Genomic DNA, 24,074 nt, shown 5'->3' with positions numbered 1-24,074 from the left:
TCACTGGGCCTGGACTGGAGCGTGGGAACTGCAGAGGAGAGACTGGGCCTCTCGCGAGTCCCTGTTCAGACCACAGGGCCCCCCAAAGTGGACAGACTGGGCTGGGCACCCCAATACCCTGTCTTTTGAACCTTTCAGCTCATGCCAGGCCCTATGGCACAGCCTGGCCAGCCTAGGTTACTCGGGAAAGCGTGAAGAAGGGCGTGGGGCATGGCCAGGCCCAGGCCCCCTCTCTTTGTGTCTCCGGCCCCATTCTCCCCTCTGCTCTGTGAGCTGACAGGACTCAGCCCTGAGGTGTCATCCTTGCTCCAGAACTAACCCCTGAGACGGGAACTGACCCTAAACAGGGCTTTGGTAAAGGCTGTTGATAGAAACGGATGCATCAGTAATTGAACAGCTGAACACACGAAGTGTCGGGGGGCTGCAGGAGGAGCCGTGAAAAGATGGGCTGAAGGTTGTCGTCCCAGACCTGCCACCGACCAGCTGTGTGACCTTGAACAGCTCATTTCCACCGTAGTTGAAATGCACAATGTGAGAGCTGTGACTTTTCAGTTTTGTTTGGAGACTTACCAAGGACTGTAGCCCAGGAGCCAGCCTCCCAGCTCTGAGGAACTGCTCTGAAGCATGTGGGAGTTACGTGAAGAGGGTATGTGCAACCAAGCACATGTCTCAGGAGAAGGTTGCCGCTAGTCACAAGGAACAGGTATCTCATTTAATGATTTTAGTGCTTTATTAAGTAAGGGAAGATGCAAGAGTCCGGGTTCACAAAAGTTTTCTCCTGAAAATCTCTAACTACCTGAGGGCCAGTTCTGCCAGTTTTCCCAGAGCACGGTCTTCGCCCTGAAGTCCTTTTAGGGGTAACTATAGGTCAGCGACTGCAGGGGCTGTAGAACTGGATGGTGGGCAACATTCCTCAGTTGGCAGTACCCTCCCCTTGGTCATAGTTTTGACCAAGGTTTAGGGGGCATTTCATGACCAATTTGTCCCATGGCGCTAGGAAGGCTCATTCTTAGGTCTGGTGAGGATTTCGCTGATATAGGCCACTCAATGTGCTGTTACTGAACTAGGCCCATAATAGTCTTACTAGTCTGTTATAGTTTCTCTCTTACTGGAAACTACAGGGATAGTTTCCCTCTTACTGCTTCTTCCCATATCTAGGGTTACACTATTACAATCATTGATCTTATGTAGAACTATTTATCTGGTTAATCAAGTCGCCTAGTTGTCATTATTTTCATTGGAGGGTCCTTCTATATAGGTTGGAGAAAATCCTTTAAATGATATATTTTCTTTCTATCATCCTTTAAATGATATATATTTACAAATGATATATTTGTAATCTTGTTACAGGTCATGAGGCATCTGATCTTCATCCAAGGATTCCTGTGATAAGCTCCAGAAACAAACTTACAATGTCCTTTTAATAATTCAATTAAACTTCACAATAATGTAACAAGGAGCCAACAAAAGAAGTGAGCCCTGGGCAGTAAGTACAAACTTGGAAGACAATTGACAACATTAGAACTTAATATCCACTAGAACTTTTTTTTTCTCTAAAATCACCTTCATTTCTACCAAATATAGCCCAATTAAGGCTAATTTGTTTGCAAAATAAACTTGGCCTGATTATTTACATAATGTGTAATTGATTATATAGGCTCTTTTAAATTGTTTTTCCTGGAACTTTTCATAAGGAATTTCAGATTGAACTTTTAAAAGGCCTCTCAAGTTGAGCCAGGAAAGCCATGCCAAGGGCTTGCCATTAGATTCCGCCACAATAACTATAGATTTGGGTGAATTCCTCTCTTCTCAAGGTCTCCAAAATACCTTGACATTCTTGCACCTGCCAGGAGTTGACCTTCCTTATTCACCTGATAAGGCTACTGGGAACCTGAAAGTTTCCACTTTCTGGAGGGATCAAGTAGAAAGAAAAGATAAATGTTTCAGTTCTGCTGACAAAGGTCTAATTTACCAAGCTGCTGTAAGTCATACTTAGCTTAAGGTTTCCTTATACCTAGAAAACAAAGATTAAAAGCCAGTAATACTTCTGACAAAAAGTCATAAAAATTATAACCATATTCATCAGTTATCATATATAACTAATTTTTTTTAAATAAATTTATTTATTTACTTTTGGCTGCGTTGGGTCTTCGTTGCTGTGCACCGGCTTTCTCTCGTTGCGGCGAGCGGGGGCTACTCTTCGTTGTGGTGCGCAGGCTTCTCATTGCGGTGGCTTCTCTTGTTGCGGAGAACGGGCTCTAGGCATGTGGGCTTCAGTAGTTGTGACACAAAGGCTCAGTAGTTGTGGCAGACGGGCTTAGTTGCTCTGCAGCATGTGGGATCTTCCCGGACCAGGGCTCAAACCCGTGTCCCCTGACTTGGCAGGCGGATTCTTAACCACTGCGCCACCAGGGAAGCCCTGTAACTAATCCTTGATCTTGATCCTTTAACAGTTTTATTAAGCCATCAGGGTTTCCACTAGAATTCTTTAATTTCTTACCCAGTTCAGTGGTTAGTTCCCAATTAAGTAAGTACTTGTAAGATAAGTTCCGCATGTATTTTACATCAATCTGGCTGGGGTGTTAGTCAGAGCTTGGCTTTCTGACACCCCTTAGTTGGCCTAATTGAGGAAAGACATTTGGCCAGCCTCACACCTAGTCACTCAGTCCAGACCATTCAGTGTCTTTCTGGAGGCAGAACTGGACGGAGGGGGCACTCCCCCAGTATCTTTCTACTGGGCGTCAGGTACCTGTTATACACCACCAAATAAAACTCAGGATTATCAACCAATTATTGGGAGATCTGAGAACCAGGAGAAACTCACCCAAATTCGTCTGGACTCGCTGAGGAGGTGGATGGGAATAAAAGGCCCTTGCTGCTACCAAGGTTCTGAATCCTCATAGTGTTCAGACAGAGGAGAGAAGTTAGCTCTGTGCTCCTTCACGGTCAGCAAAACTGTCGACTGAAGGAAAACACACGACAAGAGAGCTGTGAGTTTCAGTTCTATTGGGGGACTTACTGAGGACTATAGCCTGGGAAACCCTCGCAGATAGCTCTGAGGAACTGCTCTAAAGAGGGAGAGGTACAGGGGACGCTGGCTTACGTGTGATTTAGGGGAAGGGTACCTGCACTCAAGCACACAGTTTGGTAGAAGGTTGCTCCTGGTCACAAGCAACGGGTTTCTCCGTTCATGACTTTAGTGCTTTTCTAAGTATGAGAAGATGTAAGAATCCAGATTCATAAGAACTTTCTAAAGCATTGTAAGATTGGTAACTGTCTAAGGGCTCACTTGCCTGTCTCCCCAGAGCACAGTGTGCCGCATCCTGATCACCTTCCTGAAGTCCTTTCAGGGTGTCCTGTAGGTCAGCGACTGCAGGGGCAATGACTCGATTCTTGCAGAACCGGGGGGGCGGGGGGGAGGGAGCGCCGTTCCTCCCGAGGCTTCGGGCCCCTCATGCTGGGGCGGGGTGGCCTCTGCCAGCTCTGCCTGCCTGTACCCTATCAGAAGCCCTGGGTGCTACCCCAGGGCAGAGCTTCTCAAAGCCTAGTGTACAGTTCACAGAATACCTTCATGGCCATCACCTGGGAAAATTTTTTTTAAATACAGGTTTCAGAGCCTCAATTCTAGACTTGTTAAATCTGGAATTTCTGAGCATGAGGGCTACAAAGCTGCATTTTAAACAGCTTGCTGCTTGAGAACCACTGTCACATGTGCATACTTTTTTCTAAATTGCCTTGACCTCTGCTGCTCCTTTTTTTCTCTCCCCTCCATCCAGCCTGGTCAGGCACCAGCCTCCCAAGCCCTTCCCCCACCCCCGCCCGCACTCCCCGCAAATGGCCAAAGGCTCCTTGTGAGGCAATCCTTCTATCCTTGGTGCCTTCCTTTACACGATGAGTGATGACTTTTTTATCTCCTGATGATGAAACACAGCCTTCAGCTGGAGGCATTTAAGGAGCAGGACGCACGGTCCAGCCGCGGCTGCAGGACCCAGAGGCCAACCCTGACGGCCCAGAAGAGGAGCCAAGAGCACCACCACCAGCCTCCACGCCTGCCCCACCGCCAAGGAACCATGCTCCTCGCCACGTTTAAGCTGTGCGCCGGGAGCTCCTACCGACACGTGCGCAACATGAAGGGTGAGCTCCTGGGGCCCCCCTGTCCGGCCGACCAGGAGCCCGCAGGCAGTGTCTAGTGGGGAAGGTGTGGGCCTGGGGGGACAGGCCACTCAGGTCCCAGGGGTGCTGCTCACTGGGGGAGCCTGTGCAAGCCTTTCCCCTCCCGTACCTCAGTGTCCCCCGCGCTGAAGAACGCAGCTGGATACGAAGGTTCCTGGGTGCCTCGCAGACTCTGTCATCCCCGGCCTCCCCTCCAGGGCTCCGAGCTGTCTTGGCTTCTTCCTGACTCTGCCTGTCTGTAGGATAGGTACCAAGGGTGCCAGGGAAGTCCGAGCTGTGGTGGCAGAGGCAGGAGTCAGCCTGGACTCCAGGAAGCTGTGTTGGCAAGCCTGAGGCAGGGCAGGCGGGAGACGGGGCGAAGGACAAGAAAGGGGAGTAAGACAGCCGAGGAGCACTTATAGAGGGAAGGTGGGTGAGGTGGGGAGTCTCGCTGTCATCAGTCAGGAGGCGGAAACCAGGGTCACTGAAGGGACCACAGACAAACCTAAGCAAGTCCTTTCTAATTACATTGGGTTCAGGTGGCCACTGTTTAGATGGAAGCCGCACTTGGAAGACCTGTACCCGGCGTGGGGCTGTTCTCTCTAGAGCAGCGGGAACCCCCGGGCACACGGAGCAGTTACTCACGCAGAGGCCACACAGACCTCGGGGACGGGTGTCTGTAATTCCCCTTCTGTAGCAGAATAGGTTGTTCAAAGCTTCTCTCCCTTTCAAGAAGGAAACTTCAGCAAGCTTGAGTGTGGCCCTGCCTCCAGGCCCGGCCAGCCCAGAAGGCAGGCAGGTTTCTGGCCCTGGAGGTATTCCTCATCAAGTCACTTTCTGCCCCAGACCAGCTTCCTCCTCTGTGATGAGATGAAGGGGTGGAACATTCTCTGAGGGGCTTTTCTGCTCCTAAGCGACAGTTTCCCTCCCTTCCCTGCAGGGCTGAGGCACCAGGCTGTGCTGGCCATCGGCCAGGAGCTGAACCGCAGGGCCCCGGGGGGGCCGACCCCAGCCGCCTGGATTAACCAGGTTCCGCGTCGCGGCTCTCTGCTCGGTAAGTGCTGAGGCTTCTGGGGCTTTTACCAGCGGCGGGGGGCTCCGGGGGGGCGGGCAAACGATGTGCATGTAGCTCTGGTCCCTTCCCCCGCATCCCCCAGGCGTCCTCACTCACTTTGATGGGAATGGCATTGTTCATTGCTAGACCCCCCTCCCTGTCCCCTGTGTCTAACTTAACCTGCAGGCTGGACCATATGGCTTTGGTCTGGGCTCTTCAGAGATGAAAGGGGTGAAAGCTCGTGGGAGGCTAGGAAGCTCAGTCTCTCCGTGGCTTTGTGTCCAGGTTCTCAGCTGGAAGACACTCTCTACAGCAACCAAGAACTGGTCTATATCCAGCAGGGAGAGGAGGCCATGCAGAGGGCCCTAGGCATCCTCAGTGACCAGGAGGGCTGGAAGAAGGAGAGCCAGCAGGTAAGGGCGGGTGCGGAGGAACCCACAGCTCCTTGCTCTTCACGGGCCATGCTCGAGGCCAGCTGGGGTCTCTGCTCCTCTCAGAAGTCCGGCCTTGTGTAACAGTCACTGGGTAGCAAGCATTTTTGAGAATTCTCCTTTCCCAAGAATATATCCCCAGATACCCCTCTCCCCCAACAAAGATGTCCTGGAGACTGCGTTTGAGAAACGTTTTTCCCGTATCCCTAGCTCCCCTCCAAATGCACTGCACACCCATTCAGACCATGCAAAACAGGGACTCCAGGGGCAGCACAGGCCTCATCCCCCTGGGTCAGAAGTTCCAATGCTGAAGCACAGTGTCTGTGCTGTTAGCCCGCCTTATGGCTGACCTCGCAGGGGTGACCTGGGCTCACCCGCAACAGGGCTGGAGTGGGATACAAGTGGCCCAAGGCCCTCTGGGGCGCTCTGCTCCTGAGCACTGCCCCTTCACTGGGAGCTGGGAACAAGGTGTGTGTTAAAGGCCAACGGCTCTACCGAGACTTTGGCCGCTTTATCTTCACCAAAAGCTCACATGCTGCCCATTGGCCAAAGTTCAGGTGAGATCTTTCCTTCTCCAAGTTCTTAGAGTTAACAGACTACAAGTTTGCGAGTTGGGAAATCTGGGATCTAGGCCCAGCAATGCTCTTAGCTAAGGGTCCTGGGGCATCTCACTGACCTTCTCTGGCCCTACATCCCTCTGGTGTAAAATGAGGGATTGGTCTTTTAAAATAAACCTATGTGTGAAATTAGCTGGTTGTAAACCACCTTCCCTGCTCCCAGATGCGTCTCTCTCAGGATCTTTGAGCTTCTGAAGTCAAGTAAGGGCCTTCTCAGGTGGCCCTTACCCACACCCATCAACATTTACACCCAGGAAAAAAGGGCCCAGGGAACAGGCAGGTCACCTCCCCAGTCCTCAGCAGATGTACGAGGCAGGCAGCAGGAAGGAGGACCTCCTCTACCTTAATCAGAGATGGTTCCAGGCTTACTCAGGCTTAGCCTAGAGTTCCCCTGGCTGTTCCCCTCCTGCCTTGCCTGGCACTGTCTACGTGTCCTAGGCCGGGAATATTTTTTTCTAACCTTTCCCTTGGGGCTCCTCTCTTCCCTGCCGATAGGCGAATGGGGACGAAGTGTTGAGTAAAGTGATCCCAGACGTGGGCAAGGTGTTCCGGCTGGAGGTGGTAGTGGACCAGCCCGTGGAGAGGCTTTACGAAGAGCTCGTGGAGCACATGGAGGCCATGGGCGAGTGGAACCCGAATGTCAAGGAGATCAAGGTGGGGAGGCCCAGGCAGAAGGATGGCCACAGCAGTCGGGAGGGGGCTGTGAGCTGCGGTGTGCCTCGGCCCCCCACCTGGCTGAGTAGTGACTCTGGTTCTCTGTGGCCTGGCAGGTCCTGCAGAAGATTGGAAAAGACACAGTCATCACTCACGAGTTGGCCGCAGAGGCGGCAGGAAACCTTGTGGGGCCCCGAGACTTCGTGAGTGTGCGCTGTACCAAGCGCCGGGGCTCCGTGTGTGTGCTGGCTGGCATGGCCACACACTACGGGGAGATGCCTGAGCAGAAGGGCGTCATCAGGTAACACTGGCAGCAGCCTCAAAAGCTCCCTTTTTAAACACAGGCTGGGGACATGCAACTGCCAAGTGTGTGATACATCCCCAGCTCTAAGAAACCACAATCCTTGGTTCCTACCCTCAGCTACCTTTCACAGAGGAAGTCTCATTTTCCATCGCAGTGCGGGGAAGACAAGACTGGCCACACTTACATAACCAGTTTGTCCTGACCCTCCCGGCAAGTTTAAGAACCTTAGTAATTTTCTAAAACAAGAAGTAGGGCTGATGGGACAAAGTGAGAGAGAGGCATGGACATACATACACTACCAAATGTAAAATAGATAGCTAGTGGGAAGCAGCCGCATAGCACAGGGAGATCAGCTCGGTGCTTTGTGACCACCTAGAGGGGTGGGATAGGGAGGGTGGGAGGGAGACGCAAGAGGGAGGGGATATGGGGACATAAGTATACATATAGCTGATTCACTTTGTGATACAGCAGAAACTAACACAACAATGTAAGGCAATTATACCCCAATAAAGATTTAAAAAAAAAAAAAAGTAGGGCTGATGTTTAGCTGGTATGCTCAGGTCCCCCTGTAATGTTGATTAAAACAGAACCCATACCACTTGGAACCGTTGCTACCTGAGCTTCCCAGGGGCCCCAGCACCACCCTGGACCCTTCCTTGACCTCCCCATCATCCAGCGACTAAAAGGCACCGCAGGAGGCCTCCAGGCTTCAGCTCCAGTCAGCATTTGTTCTGATGAGCTGGTAACCGTGCCAACCGTTAAATGTCACCCTTGGCAAAGGACACTTCTCTGATGAGATCTGGGAAGACTAGTCAGCGTTTGAGAACTCGGCCTTGTCCCCCTGACCTGACGTGTCTTCACCCGGCAGAGCTGAGCACGGCCCCACCTGCATGGTGCTCCATCCCCTGGCTGGAAGCCCCTCAAAGACCAAACTCACCTGGCTGCTCAACATTGACCTCAAGGTAAGGGGCGGGGTGGGGGGGTGCTCGGGACAGGCGGTGGTGAGCAAAGTAGGCTCTTACTGCTCCCACATCATCCCACACACAACTGGAAAGAGCCTCCATTGTGAGGGAACTGGGCCGTTGCAGAGGGGACACTGGAGTGATGGCCTAACTGCTATTCCATCATCTCAGAAGCCTGCACTGGCTCCCTCTTACTTCTCATATCAAATTTCAATTCTGTAGTTATTTTTAGAAACAAGGAAACTTAGGCCCAAGAAGGTACGGTAGCTAGCTCAGGGTCACACCACTGGGAAGACAGGGCTGAAATCTGCCTGGACAGCGCTTCTGACACGGTCATGACAGCAGGGCAGTAATGCAGTCCTCCAGCCCCTGACCCTGATCAACTGAACAGGGGCACGGACCAACAGAGCTAGAAGGCCAAGCCTAGGCAACCCACCAGGTGTGTGATCGGGCACGGCAGTGTCTATAGAGTGGAATGTCACCCACAAGATGGCCAAATTCTTCTAACTTCAACTCTAGGGATGGCTGCCAAAGACTATCATCAACCAGGTCCTCTCACAGACCCAGGTGGACTTTGCCAACCACCTGCGCAAGCGCCTGGAGTCCCGCCCTGCTCTGGAAGCCAGGTGTTGAAGACCAGCCTGCTGCTGCCAACGGCTCCCAGCTGAGCGCGCTTGCAGGCTCACGAGGAGGTCTCTGCTGGAAGTCTACAAGTCTGTTAAAGATCTTCATCCAGGGACAGGGATGGGATGGTGGTGCGTGTCCAGTATGATACTAGAACTCAGATGGGTAACATTTTAGTACCAAGAAAGTGGGGACAAGGCTCTTTTAACTTCATTCACTGATTAGCTGTAAAATGAAGCACAGGGGTCCCAAAATATTTGTAAAAATTTTTTTTCTGGGTCCTTACTTGTCTACCTAGAAACATCTTTAAAATGCTACCAGTTAACGAATGCAGGGTGCAGAGGGTGCAAAATGCCAGGATTAGGACCGCACGTTTGATGAGCTCAAGAGCTCCATTCCCTGTGGGCAACGTGTGCAGACAGAGCAGGTCTTACACAAAGCCTCCTGAAACCCTCTGCTCCTCCACCAAGACGGCAGAGAACTGCGCCAAAGAACAAGCAACTCCCACAGCACATACCGTCCAGAAGTCTAGTTCAAGTTACCTTAATGAAAAAATACAAAACTAATTATCAGACTGATTCCCCTACTTCTTCCATGAGCAGTAGTCAGAATAAAGAATCGTAACTAACACAAAAACTTTAGTCTGTACCTGTTTTAAAATTCTACTCTTAAAATCCATGCTAGTAAATTGCAACTTCATACTAAAGGAGTCATGGATGAAGACTTTAATTAGTTAAACTAAGTCCCCTACCTCACTCAAAGGAAAAACTCCAGGGGACTTAGGTCATTAATTATGTAGGATCTGTTACCGGAATCTTTCATAAAAATTTAATTTACACGATAAGCACAAGACTAAATCAGTTCTTAAAAGAACTCTATAGCTGGTAGCTGATTAACGGGCATTGGAAGACGAAGATTATGACTGAAGACTTTTATTTACCTAATTAAAAGGATAGAACCAAAGGCAAGTGACAGAATGGTATTACTAAGATAAGATCAAACAAAAGCAAATTTTATTACTTTCCCATTAGTGATTGTTTAGACCTAAAAAGGGAGTTGAATCTTTAGTTTGGAGCCTATGACATTTCCTCTTGGCTTGACTCGGGGCTGCCAATTTCTCTGCTTTAACAGGTCAATGTTTTACTATTTTGGAGGAGATGGCTGGAAGAAGGGGTGATAGGGTGACAGCAAAATCCCTTTCCAAGATTCAGAGAATTGGTGCTTAAAAAATGTAAGTTGAGATGGGGTTATTTGGCTAAAACGTATAAGTAGGATGAAAACCTAACCATTATCACTTGAAGCTTTTCCATTCCAGTGCTAACAGCATTGATGATTTACACCATTTGGAATTAGAGTTCTAGCTTATTTATTAAACAAATGAGCAGTAGCAGGAATGCTGTTATAATTTATTGAGGTATTGAGAAGTTACAACGGATAGAGATATTTATTAATATTTATTCTGATTGTTTCTTAGTAGTCTATTTTAGGCATAGATGAAATTACGTTTATCCAGCCAGGAGCTTCAGAGTGAGATGGGATAATTGTAAAAGTGTTTCTAGAACAGAATTATCATCCACTCCCAGCTAAGAGAAAGGGTTACTTGTTGAAAGATGTGTAGAGCAACATACGCTCCGGTTTCAAGAGAACAGGCTGACAGTAAAGAAATGGGCTTTCAACACACACCATGGTTTTGAGTTTGATTATAATTTGCCTTTTTCAAACTATGCAACTGTGTCTTTGAGGTACCTGGGGAGGTATTTTCTCACTTGTTTAATTTTACACTGGAATAAAATGAATTGTCAGTGATGATTTGCTTACAGAAACCATTTCATATAGGACTATAAGAAGAGTGGGTATTCTTTGAGCCCTTCAAATGAATCTAATCAACACACACACACAGAATATGCAGTATAAACAGGCAAAAATCATTATTTCTGTAACCTCCAATGTATGAAAGCGAAATGCACAAAACCCTAATTTGATCATTTAAATGGAGAGTGGGTGCACAACTTACATGTGTGGTAATTCATGCTACAAAGAATTCATCTCCAGCTTCCTCTAGATAACACCATCCTCGTTTACTTAGAGTTCTTCAAACCCTGATGATCCAGAAGCTTTATAACCAAGTCTGCTCCATAAGACCACGAATGAATAGACCTCAGCCTGATTCTGCTGGGTTTCCTGTTAAGAGAGGTGGAATGACCGAAACAAAGACCCTGGGTCTGGGTGATTCATTAGGAGACAAATACATTAGTCAAAGCTTCTGTGTTAAGATACCAACAGTCACTTGAAATTTGGGAAATTAAACAGGCATAATATATAGGGATCCTTGGCAACATATTACCGGACTCTTGGTGAACCACTCTATTAACCTAGGTAGGAAGTTACACACAGGGAAGTCTGGAGCAATCCTGGGAGGACTGCACTGCCACTGATTAAAAGGAGGACAGGGAAGCACTTAGGGACCCCCGGGGAAGGCTCATTCTTACATTCCAGTTTTTAGTCTTCTGAAAACTGTCCTTTAATCATCAGGTATTACAAAGGAAGATAAGCAAGGCAGGAACATAACCTGCACAGATCAACACACAAGTTCAAAGGGAAGAGCTGGAGGGAGACCATTTACCCTTTTAAGTTCCTGTTCACCTTTTTTTTAAAAATATATTTATTTAGGACTTCCCTGGTGGCGCAATGGTTAAGAATCCGCCAGCCAATGCAGGGGACACGGGTTCGAGCCCTGGTCCAGGAAGATCCCACATGCCTCGGAGCAACTAAGCCCGTGCGGCACTACTGAGCCTGTGGTCTAGAGCCCGCGCACTTAGAGCCTATGTTCCGAAACAAGAGAAGCCACCGCAACGAGAAGCCCACACACTGCAACGAAGAGTAGCCCCCGCTCGCTGCAACTAGAGGAAGTCCACGTGCAGCAACGAAGACCCAACGCAGCCAAACATAAATAAATAAATAAATTTATTTTAAAATATTTATTTGGCTGTGCCGGGTCTCAGCTGTGGCACACGGGATCTTTAGTTGCGGCATGTAGGATCTAGTTCCCTGACTAGGGATTGAATCTGGGCCTCCTACATTGGAAGCACGGAGCCTTAGCCATTGGACCCCCAGGGAAGTGTCCCCTGTTCACCTTCTTGAGAGGGGTTTCACAGGATAAGAGGGGGTGGTCAAATTGGCTGGAGGGAACGAAGCAACGGGGGAGGGTGGAGATAGAAACCTGTCTCTCCTCCAAGGCTGGCTCCCCTTCCTCAGAGTGCCTTATTGTTCCGACACTGTCGCCACATGGACCCCAACCTGAAAGGGAAGCAAAGTGCCACACACACTCGAAGACAAGTTTTATTTGGGAAGAGTTTCTAATTGTTAAAGCTGCAAGCAAGTTCCCTTCACAAGTATAGTTCTACTATAGATCCCGGTGTTCGAAGGTACACCTCAAAATTAATAACAAAAACACACCCACGGTGAAAGGGAAGAGCTGTTAGACTGATTTGGAATGTACAGCCATGGATTTCAGCTGTTCTCAGAAACAGGCCCACCACTTCCTTGGGAACCAGGTGGGATGGAGGCAATGCCCGCAGAAGGACATGTCTTTAAACATGTTAGCTACTTGGGCAAGGTCACCCATTCCTTAGAAAACACAGTAAGCAGCAAGTCTAGCTGGTGGGGTACATGGCACAGGCCCAGTTCACAGGGCGCTTATGGGATCCCAGGGTCGGCAGCTGTTGGGAATGGCACACGAAGTAAAAGCCGTGATAGAAGGGACAGTGCTGAAGGGCAAGGAGTCTCTCTCAGACCCACCCGGCCTCTAATTTGCTACAGCAGAGGCCACGTTCTGCAGTATCTTCAGGAAAACATTTGTCACAGTTAAAAAACAAAACCCGCTCATATTATTCCCCAGGAAGTCCGTGTCTGCAAAGAAAAAGGGACTTGGTCAGGGTTCCCACGGGGGACTCCGCCTCCCATCCACTTCTGTTTCCACGTGATACAAGACGTCAGCCAGAGTGTGTTCCACCACGGCGCCCCAGCCCATGTCACTCATCTGTGGGAGGAACAAGGAACAGATAGGTGAGGTGAGACTGGAGTAACCGCAGCAAGAAGACTGAGGACGCACGCAGACATGTTCAACGTTACTCACAGGGCGGTACATGAGATCCTTTGGAGGATACTTGAAGCATGGTCCAAAGTTAATGGAGACCTGGGATAAATTCAATCCAAGCAGACATGAAGAAACAAAAGAAGAAAGTAGTGAAAACCTTAATGTGACATGGGAAATTTCTCGCTTTAAATGTAGCTGTGATATTCACGGTATAACTGAAACAAATGATATACATTAATACTGCTAAAGGTGGTCAATACCCTATAATAGCCATCAAGAATTAGGTAAATAAAATAAACTTGTGCTGATTTTTGTTTATAACCTAAAGAGTTCCTTATATTACTTCAATGGGGGCTACTGACAGAGTAAGAGGACATGGAAACTTCCAGGCATTGCCTTTTCAAATAATTTGGTTTCTTTAGCTGGTAGGCTCTAATGATAGTCCCTTCATGCTGGATCATATTTTTTTAAAAATCACTATAAGCAACAGTTACTAATGATGGTAGGTTATCACGACACATAACACCAAATTGACTTATGCGTGTAAATACTTTATATCCTTTATACTGAACAACAGTGACCACATAGTACATCCAAAGGAAAGGTATGGGGCTTTACAATAACTGCATGATCTTTACCTGTCCAAGCAAATACTTCGTGGGGGACCCACATGTTTTTGGAACAAGCAGTAACAGTAGGAATATGCTCCCATCCCACTCCTAGGCCTTTCACATTTCTTTCTAGAATCCCATCAGTGGCTCTTTCACCACAACCGTCCACCTATCTCCCTCAGGTTGTGTTCACAGGATGAACAGACGATACGTACCGTGCAGCTCTTGTACAGCGAGATGGCCGGAAAGTAAACCCCCTCAAAAATATCTTTGTAAGCCACACCTTGATTGACACCATTTTTATAAAAAATTATCTGAAACAAAAACCATGGTTTTACTTCAGAATTTTAAAAAAGAACAAATTAAAAAAGAACTCCGTTGGAGAACCCTTTATCAGCAGTATGGTGGCAGCATTTGAAGAAATCCTAAGAATAGCATGTGGCTTGTGTAACAGCAATAGCTGACATTTATGTAATACCTTAGATTTTTCAGAGCCTATCTACATGCTCTATTCCAGCTGGTCCTTAGGTTTTGGGTTTTTTTTGAGGTGCAATGGTGCCTTTTTTTTTTTTATTGGTCCTCAGGCTTATTTGCTTTCTGAATTCCTATGCTACTTATATCAAACAGTTCCACTTTCTGTTTTTCATTACATTATATTTATAAAAGGTAACTGGTCATCCACTGATCCCTTGGAACTATACCCTTTTGAGCTCATTTATCTGTCCCCTTCCCTTGCCTCAGGTTCTCACTTCTGCATTTCTACTTTGAAAATCTCGCAGGATCTTCTGTCAAAGTCTCTGAATCCGGGCTTCCCTGGTGGTGCAGTGGTTGAGAGTCCGCCTGCCGATGCAGGGGACACGGGTTCGTGCCCCGGTCCGGGAAGATCCCACATGCCGCAGAGCGGCTGGGCCCGTGACCCATGGCCACTGAGCCTGCGCGTCCAGAGCCTGTGCTCCGCAGCGGGAGAGGCCACAGCAGTGAGAGGCCTGTGTACCGCAAAAAAAAAAAAAAAAAAAAAAAAAAAGTCTCTGAATCCTTATTTCTTTGTCCTTTCTCTCTCAAAACTATCCGGAATATTCTCTTAACCACTATGGATGGACTTCAGAAAAGGCTCCTTTTTCTGAAGTAACTTTCTCTACCTCTTCTTCCCAGCAAGAGCTATCTTCTGCCTGGCTGTATTTTCTGGCTGTGTTATCTCCTTAGTTCAATTAACTGTTTCCCTTTACTACTTTTTCCCTAAAAACAATCGGAATCCTAGTTTATGTCTCCTACATTTGCTTGTATTACTGATGCAGGTGGATTCACAGCATTTTTATGGAAAAATGTTTCCAGCTCAGAACTTTCTTCCATCCCTTCCCCTTCTATTTTGGGCCTCTCTGGTTGGTCCAGATGCACCAGCCCTTCTTTGATTGTGCTATGACCTTGGGCAAACATGTTCCCAACAACCCTGGAGAAGGGAGGCAGAAAAGTTCTAGAAGGCACTGAACGAGCCATCACAGCTCCTGCTGCCCCCCGGGTCACATACCGAGGCCCTGAATCTCCTATTCCAGTTTCCTCCTTCCGCACTTGCTACCTCCTCTGACAAAGGATAAGTATCTCTGACTTGCTTCCTCAATTGCCCTCAGGCTTTCTTATTTGGCCACTGTTTTATACCCCCTTTTCTCTAAGAATCCAGGTCATTGCTCTCATAGCAGCAGCAGGTAGCCCAGAAAGAACAAAACACGGCAGGCAAGAGAGTGCGCTGGCCCTGCTGCTGCTGTGTTAGCAGAAATCCCTTCATCCCTCCTGTGGGACTCAATTCCCTCACTTTCATAATAAGGGGGTTGGACCCAATGTTCCAATTCTTCTAATTCTGACATTTTGATGACCGTGACTCACCTCGCTATGGGGAGTCTGCTTTAGGCTCTTCTCTGCTTTATCCACAAAGTCTTTTTCTTCAAAATACAAATAACTCTTGAACTTTATCAAAGCCTTGAAAACCAAGAGAGAAGGAAAGAAAAAAAAAAAAAAAGGAAAAATGAAGCATCAGCTACATCATCATGGGGGGGGGAGCCAGATTCACACAAATAGCACTGAGTCCTTGTGTTCTGAACAGAAATTTAAAATCTTTGCAGTCAGCTTTGTTAGATTTTGAACAACTATGTGTGTCTTTAGAATTACCAGATGGCACATGCTTGTTAAATATTTTCCCAAAAGGCCCTTACTAAGATTTGGGGCGGGGGGGGTCACTTCCTTCCCTCCTAGTTCCCTACCTGTTTCTCCCACAGGTGGTCTCTGGGTCACTCCTTTCTTACTGGTTCCTAAGACTCTGTTTAACTATTCACTCCCGGGTAAACATATGGCATTAATTTTTTTTTAACTTGTTTTTGTGGCCGCACCACGTGGTTCGTGGGATCTTAGTTCCCTGACCAGGGATTGAACCTGCACCCTCAGTAGTGAAAGCGTGGAGTCCTAGCCACTGGACCGCCAGGGAATTCTCTGACATTCATTTTCTTCTGAACAGTTCCACAGTATTCCATTTTATGGACATATTAGTAATTGCTTATTCAAATTAAAAACAAATTTTTATAATGGAAATGAAACACTACATAATTTTAAGGATTCCAACAGTATCCTCGCGGTAACCGTAGACCTCTGTGCACTGTAGAACCAAGCACTCATATGGCTGAAAGTTCTAGGTGGTGGCAGGAGTGACGACAGTCAGCAGTGTGATGCCACCAATACAACGTGCTCTGACTGCTTATTATCAGAACAACCTTGGAGGAGACACCACCCGATTTAAGCACTTACTCTAAAGCTACCATAATGAGGATAGTGTGGCATTGGCAGAAACAAAGGTCAACAAATAGATCAGCGGAACAGAGAGCCCAGGAATCGATCTCCACAGTCACTGGACTATTGGCAGAAATAAAGGTCAACAAATAGATCAGTGGAACAGAGAGCCCAGGAATCGATCTCCACAGTCACTGGACTGTCACAAAAGGAACCAAAGAAATGAGGAAAGGAGTTTTCAAAAAATGGGGCTAGAATAAGTGGGTATCAACACAGAAAAAAAAAACCTAAACTTGGGGGCTTCCCTGGTGGTGCAGTGGTTAAGAATCCACCTGCCAATGCAGGGGACATGGGTTCAAGCCCTGGTCTGGGAAGATCCCACATGCCGCGGAGCAACTAAGCCCGTGCACCACAACTACTGAGCCTGCGTGCCACACCTACTGAAGCCCGCACACCTACGGGCCCGTGCTCTGCAACAAGAGAAGCCACCACAATAAGAAGCCCGTGCACCGCAACGAAGAGTAGCTCCCGCTCGCCGCAACTAGAGAAAGCCCACGTGCAGCAACGAAGACCCAACACAGCCAAAAATAAATAAATAAATTTATTAAAAAAACTAACCTTGACCTCTACTCCACGTCATTCACAAGAATGAATTCAAGGTGGATCAGAAACCTAGATTAAGAGCTAAAACCATGTTTTCAAAGAAAACATGGAAGAATACCTTCATGACTTCCTGAGAGCAGGCAAAGATTTATTAACTCATAGAAAGCAATATAATTGTAAAGAAAAATCTGAGATGCACTTCATAAAAATTAAGAACTTCAGTTCATCAGAAGACACCATTAAGAAAATGAATAGAAGAGTCAGAGTAGGAGAAAAATACTTTTTAAAAAGCCATTTCCAACAAAAGACTGTAATCCAGAATATATGAAGAACTCCTACAACTCATTAAGACGACGAACAACCCAACTTTTTTAAAAAGTCAAAATATTTGAACAGAAACTTCACAAAAGACAGATGAATGGCCAGTAAGCACATGAAAAAATGTCCAGTATCATTAGTCGCCAAAGAAATGCTAATTTAAACCAAGTGAGATACTACTACACACCCACCAAAGTGGCTAGACTTGTTTGGTAACAACAAATGCTAGCAAGGATGTAGTGCAACTAAAATACTCATACGCTGTTAGTGGGAATGGAGAGTCTGACAATCTCTTATAAAACTAAATGTATAATGACCCAGTAATTCTATTTCTAGGCATTGACTAAAAAGAAATAAAAACATGTTGACAAAAAAGGTCTGTACAAGAATACGCATAGCAACTTTATGTACAATAAACCCGAACTTGAAATGGCCCCAGTGTCCATTAATAGGAATATGGGTAAGCACTGTGGTATCGCACAATGGAAACTACCCTGCAGTAAAAAGGAGCAAACCACAGATTCCTGTAACAGCATGGAAGAACCTCAAAAGCATTATAACAAACAATAAAAGCCAGACACAAAAGATCACACACTGCATGGTTCCATTTACATGAGTTCAAGAACAAGCAAAACTAATGGAACAGAATTGTGATGCGGGGAAAAATTCACAACAGTAGTTGCCTCAGTGCCGGTAGGAGCTGGCACTGACTAGGATGGAGTATGAGGGAACTTCCTGAAGTGTAAGATTCAACGTCTCCACGGGGGGTTGGCTCAACCTCAAAACTCAGTGAACGTACACTTAAAATTTGTACATTTCATTTTATATTGTAAATTTTATATCAAAAGAAAAAACTAAACAAAAGTTAATCTCTAGCTAATGATATGCACCCTTAAGTACTTGGCGGGGGTTAAAAAAACATGGATGTATGTGTGGGTGGGTGGGTGTGCGGGTGGAGGAATGAATGCATAACATGTTAATGGCAGAATCTAGGTGATGGGTATTCGGACACTGACTTTTAAGTTCTTTCAATTTTGTTATGTCTTAAAATTTTCAAAATGAAATGTTGGGAAAGATGTAGATGGATAAGCATCATTAAGAGAACACACAGTTGAAGCCATCAGCTGCCACGGGTCTTCAACCCAGGAATCTCTCGGGAGGACAGACTCACCTTATCTTTATAGGTATCGGGCAGTGACTTGGCTGTCTCTGTGTCTTCAGGAAGACTGATATAAAATCCCAGGACATCTCCCTGTCCATAGCCAGAAGAGTAGTGTTTGCCAATGGACTGGTGGAATTTGGTCCCCTTTTTGCTCCGCCAAGAATAGCTAAATTTATCATAACCTAAGGGAGCTTGAAGGTTACCTGTCCCAATAAAAAGATATACAGGAAGTCAGAACTGCAAGTCAACTCTGGTTTGCTAAAGGAAAATATTCTCCTTTTTTTACTTTTTTGCCAGTTTTGTAAAATGGCTAACGAACTATTTCTCACAAGCAATGAATTATAAAAATATTCCTAGGAACTGCAAACCACCTAAACCCTCAGGAATTGAATTTTATGACCACAATCCAATAAGCATACAAGTCATGAAGCTTAGCCAGATGGTCTATACCTCTCCACCAGTTGCCACGTCCGTATCATAGCCCCAGCTTACCTAACGGCTGGGACCAGCCCAGTCTGGCAGCGGTGTCTGGCGGCATCTCATCCACCGTGATTTCAAAGTACCAGGCACCTTTCCGAACCCCATGAGAAGCCCGAACCATAGAGTAGCCCTTCTCTCCAACCACAGTCAGCCGGTCATCGGAGATCTTTAATTGGGGAGCTGCAGTGATGGAGATTAAAACAAAGGCCTGCAACTTATTTGAAATACTTGGAGACAACTGCCACAAACTCTTATCCTCCAGTAAAACGAAATAAAAAATCAGAAATATCAAGTCAGGAATTTGAAATATTAGTTCAGGAGTTTAAAAGTCTCCAGATATAGATGAAGGAGGAGAAAGAAAGAAAAAGGAAGAAAGCTGTCGAGTAATCAGTTTTTATTAAATGTGATTTTTTTTTTTTTTTGCGGTATGTGGGCCTCTCACTGTTGTGGCCTCTCCCGTTGCGGAGCACAGGCTCCGGACGCATAGGCTCAGCGGCCATGGCTCACGGGCCCAGCCGCTCCGCGGCATGTGGGATCTTCCCGGACCGGGGCACGAACCCATGTCCCCTGCATCAGCAGGCGGACTCTCAACCACTGCGCCACCAGGGAAGCCCTTAAATGTGATTATTTAAGATGGCAGGTTAAAACTAATTATACTTGTCTATTCCCTAATATAACAAACCAATTGTAATGTGTTTGGATCCTGATGTGAATAAACCACCCTTTACAAGACTTTTTATTTGAAACAATTTCAAAGTTTCAAAAATAGTGGAGTCCTCATATGTCCTTCACTCGGCTTGCCAAGTGCTAACACCATCTGTGACCATCACACAAGGATCAAAACCAGAAAATTGACACTGACACAATACTGTTACACTAATCTATAGGTCACCTTTGAGTTAAGCCAGTTATCCAAATAACATCCTTTTTTTGTTCTAGGATCTAATCCAAGATCCCCCATTTCATCTAGTTGTCGTGTCTCCTCAGGTCTTTCATGACCCTGACATTCTGAAGGGTACTGGTCACTTGGTTTGTAGAAATGTCCCTCAAACATTTGTCTGTCCGATGCTTCCTCCTGTCTGGGTCCAGGTCATGCCGCTGCCGGGACACCACTGCAGTACTGCTGGGCCTCTCAGTACGTCAGGTCAGGAAGCACATGCTGTCCAAATGGTGATGTTAAACTCTGATCACTTGGTTAAGGTGGTGCCTTCCAGGTTTCTCCACTATAAAATTACTATTTCCCCTTTGTAATTAATAAGTATTTTGTGGGAAGATAAAAAGATATTTGAGACAATCAAGGAAATCTGATTTGGACTGAATTCAGATGATAGCAAGGAATTATATGTTTTGCTAAGTGTAATAAGAGCTTGTGGCTATAAAAGCAAACTCCATACTCCTTAGAGATACATATTTTTAAGAGTACATAGGGTGAGACTTACTTCTTAAAAATTTTAAAAAAAGAGTGAAATAAAGGAGCGGATAAAACAAATATGGCAAAACCTTGATAACTTAAATCTGGGTGAAAACTCTGTGGAGCTTCATTGTATTCACCTCTCGACCTTTGCGTATAGTTTGAATCTTACTTTACTAAGAGACCATTATGTAACATAAGGGGACAATCTAAACCAACTGGAAGGGACACTGTGACTTGGAAGTTGGAAGTGAAGCAAAAAATGACAAAAGGCGGGAGAGTATTTTTGTGCTGTGTAGGTTGATTCTATAGATGTAGAAGCACCTCCAACCCAATTAAGACTTAACTGAGGGAAAAGCATTTGAAGTAGTATTTGTGGGACTCTAGAAGTTGTCTGAATTCTGCTGGAATAACAAAATGTAGTTTCATTAGCTTTTATAAAGGCTTACGATTTATGAAGTACTTTCATAGGTAGGTAGGTAAGTAGGTAGACAGATGGCCAGACAGACTCCCCCTCACAACTCCCACCTCCAGTGGAGAAGCAGACCACGTGGCTGTTCCAGCTCACCCCGCAGCTGGCAGAGCCTGATTGAAGCCCTGGCCCTGCACTCTTTCCGTGACCCCGCAATGGCTCTTGTATTCAGGAGATACAATGACAACCTCCCTAAATTAAATGCACATTGTTTAACAGAGCTTTCTTAGGTATCTGGCAAATTCTACCTTCTCAAATACAAATACTTCTTCCTTTACTCCTTCCTGATCAATTCAGTCCTAAAGCCATTAGGTGGGGCTGAGCAAGGTTAAGTGTCTGTGACAGAACAGGATATTAAAGGGTCTACCTCCTCACAAAACTTTTTAATTACAAAGGGAAAAAAGAGCAACTTTCCAGTGGATAAACCTGGCAGATACCACCTTAGCCAAATGATCAGTGGACATCACCAGTAATGGGACACATTCAAGTCCTGCACCACCTACAGGATGTAGTATGTGAGATTATTTCTGTGATATTCCTGTTGAAGATGCAGAACTTGGATCATTAGGAACAAGATGAAACCAAACTGAGGGATATTCTGTAAAATAACTGCCTTCTAACTTTCAAAAGCCTCAAGGTCAAAGTCTAGGAAAGATGGGGAAGCTGTTCCAGACTGAAGACTTAAGAGTCACAACAACTAAATGCAGCAAATGATTCTCAACTGGACCCTTCTGCTATAATGGACGTTCTGGATCAACTGGGCAAACTTGGATAGAATATGAGCATCGGATGGTAGTAATCAGATGCTAATTTCCTGATTTTGATCGTTGTGTCAGCTCTGTAAGCTGTGAAAGTTTAAAAAAATATCCACTAGTTCTTTCATATTCTTCCTTTCAAGAGGTGGAGCCTAATTTCCCTCCACTTGAGTGTGGGCTGAATTTAGCAACTAATTTCTTGTAACAAATATAATGAAGTTGAAGTGACCGTCCCACTTCAAGACAGGTCAAACTCTTTACAGCTCTCTTGGAGAACTTGCTCTAGGAGAAGTTAGCTTCCATGGATGAGGACAAATTAGCAGTCTATGGAGAGGCCCACACAGTGAGGACCTGACGGTGTCCCATCAAAGCCACGTGACTGAGCCATCTGGGAAACAGACCGCCATCCCCAGCTAAGAGCTTGACTGCAACTTCCTGAGTTTTCCTGAGCCAGACCACACAGCTAAGCTGCTTCCAGATTCCCAACTCTCAGAAACTATGGGATGATAAACACTGGTAGTTTTAGAATGCTAAGTTTTATGATAATTCATTATGCAGCACTAGGTAACACAAGGAGAATGTCCCCGTTTGTAAGAAATACACAATAAAGTTCTCAAAGGTGAGACAGCATCATGGCAGCTGACTCTCAAGTAGTTCAGGAAAAAAAAAGTTTAGTACCGTTCTTACAATTTTTTTTAATAAATCTGAGATTATCTCAAAATAAAAAGTTTAAAAGATACAATATAGATTTACTATTAACTTTTAAAAGGCTCAGCATAAACAGCAGGCAGCCACTGCTATCCTACGTATTAAATTCTAACATGTTACTGCTAAATAAGGGCCAGTGTTCTCCCATTTTTTCCCCTCCAGAATTATAGCTATTATGTATAGTGAAACACAACAAGGCTCACTTCTTGAACCCTGAAGTCACTTATTTGGCCCTTCCTTACTATCAAAGTATGCTTGTCACTCACAGGAGCCAAACCGATCCATGTACAATGGTCATTAAACTGAGGGATTATGTCCAAGTGACTTCACTTGACTCTACTTCTGAAGGACTAGCATCAGTACAAGTGTTACAGCTTTTAGCATCAATTCAAGAAACAATGAATGGGCTTCCCAATGGAATAACTATATGGACATGTTTAGATTCAATTCAAAGAAACAACTGAAAGAGGCATATTTTAAACAATTGTGGAAATGTGAATATGGACTGAGTATGGAATAATTAAGAAATTATTATTCACCTCTATCAGGTAAGATAATGGCACAGTGGTTATGTTTCTTAAAATCCTTGTTGGAGGGGCTTCCCTGGTGGCACAGTGGTTGAGAGTCCGCCTGCCGATGCAGGGGACACGGGTTCGTGCCCCAGTCTGGGAAGATCCCACATGCCGCGGAGCGGCTGGGCCCGTGAGCTATGGCCGCTGGCCCTGTGCGTCCGGGGCCTGTGCTCCGCAGCGGGGGAGGCTGCAGCAGTGAGAGGCCCGCGTACCGCAAAAAAAAAAAAAAAAATCCTTGTTGGAGATAAATACTGAGACATCTAAGGGTGAAATAATATGCTATCTGGATTTGCATTAATACTTCAGAAAAACAGCAAAGAAATCCATGAGGTACACTTGTCTAAAAGTAGTTTATTTAAATTCACTTTCACATTCTAACAGATAATGAATGCTATTCTCTGAATAATTGAATAAATTATGCCATTAAAAGAACTATTATACATTAAAAAGAGTTTTGCATGACAAAAAAGTCATAAACAAAGTTAAAAGACAACTGACAAACTGGGAGAAAATGTTTACAACGTATCCCACAGACAAAGGGCTAACATCCCTAGCATATAAAGGGACAAAAGACCAAAATTCCAACAGATAAATGGGAAATAAAAACACACAAATATAATTCACAAGGTAGTGACTCTTAAACATGAAAGAAAATGTTCAAACTCAAAGAAACACAAATTAAAACACTGAGATTCCCATTTCTCACCTCTCAGACTGGCCAAAATTAAAATCTAGGACAACACCTTCTGTTTGTGAGGTCATGGGGAAACAAACATTCTCTACGTTGCTGGTGGGAATGCAAACCGGCACAGCCATTTGAAGGAGAATTTGGCAATATCTAACAAAACTAGGTATATACGTACTTACCGTTTGGTCCAGCAATTCCACTTCTAGAATTCAACCATGAACGTATACCACCAACAATACAAAAACACACACACCCATGGTTATTCACTGCCTCTTGATGAATCCAAAATCCTGGAAACAATCTAAATGCCCATATTCAGAGTGGTTGAATAAACCATGTACATCCACATAATGCCATATCATAAAGTTAAAAAAAGAAAAAACTGAGGATGAGCTCTTTGAACTGGCGTGGAGTAACCGCATGAACCAAAATGCAAGACTATCTACAGTATGCTGCCCTTCATGTACGAAAAAAGGAGATAAAAGGAAATACACGCGTGTGTGCTCACCTGTGCAGAAGAAATAAAGGATGAACTAGAAACCAGAGAGACTGGTCATGTAGAGGGTGGGTGGGAAAGTGGGAGAAAAAGAGGAAATGGGAGTGGGGCAGCAGGGGTGAGGAGGAATGA

At 45.7% G+C, this 24,074-nt stretch overlaps 2 protein-coding genes across 10 annotated transcripts in view; one reads left to right on the top strand and one right to left on the bottom strand.

The window, feature by feature from the left end:
- ASH2L (ASH2 like, histone lysine methyltransferase complex subunit) overlaps positions 1–24,074 on the bottom strand; it is a gene marked incomplete at its 5' end in the record, with an annotated part of 39,084 nt that overhangs the window by 832 nt on the left and 14,178 nt on the right. For 3 of the 9 annotated variants that reach the window (XR_014298413.1, XR_014298418.1, XR_014298419.1), the window contains 11 exons: positions 571–2,962; positions 4,283–4,447; positions 4,815–5,012; positions 5,387–5,597; positions 6,715–7,027; positions 10,813–12,837; positions 12,934–12,993; positions 13,721–13,819; positions 15,384–15,476; positions 18,370–18,563; positions 18,853–19,020. Coding sequence is in view for 2 of the 9 variants with exons in the window: in XM_082680320.1 (XP_082536446.1) it covers positions 12,730–12,837; positions 12,934–12,993; positions 13,721–13,819; positions 15,384–15,476; positions 18,370–18,563; positions 18,853–19,020 (722 nt within the window). Of the gene's footprint in view, positions 1–570; positions 2,963–4,282; positions 4,448–4,814; positions 5,013–5,386; positions 5,598–6,011; positions 6,095–6,714; positions 7,028–10,780; positions 12,838–12,933; positions 12,994–13,720; positions 13,820–15,383; positions 15,477–16,900; positions 16,962–18,369; positions 18,564–18,852; positions 19,021–24,074 lie in introns of those variants that run through there. The other 6 variants (XR_014298414.1, XR_014298415.1, XR_014298417.1 and 3 more) reach the window with 6 other exon arrangements.
- STAR (steroidogenic acute regulatory protein) lies at positions 4,031–8,807 on the top strand (the record flags this gene model as incomplete). Its single annotated transcript, XM_082680322.1, has 7 exons — positions 4,031–4,134; positions 5,093–5,206; positions 5,492–5,619; positions 6,750–6,908; positions 7,025–7,209; positions 8,081–8,174; positions 8,694–8,807. Exons 1-7 carry the CDS (start codon positions 4,071–4,073, stop codon positions 8,805–8,807), a joined length of 858 nt encoding a protein of 285 aa, XP_082536448.1. The 5' UTR covers positions 4,031–4,070.

This window comes from Grampus griseus (genome assembly GCF_964374135.1).
Source record: "Grampus griseus genome assembly, chromosome: 21".
NCBI classification, from domain to species: Eukaryota; Metazoa; Chordata; class Mammalia; order Artiodactyla; family Delphinidae; genus Grampus; species Grampus griseus.
Note: the sequence above shows the minus strand (reverse complement) of the source record. Positions and strands in the feature narration are given on the sequence as shown.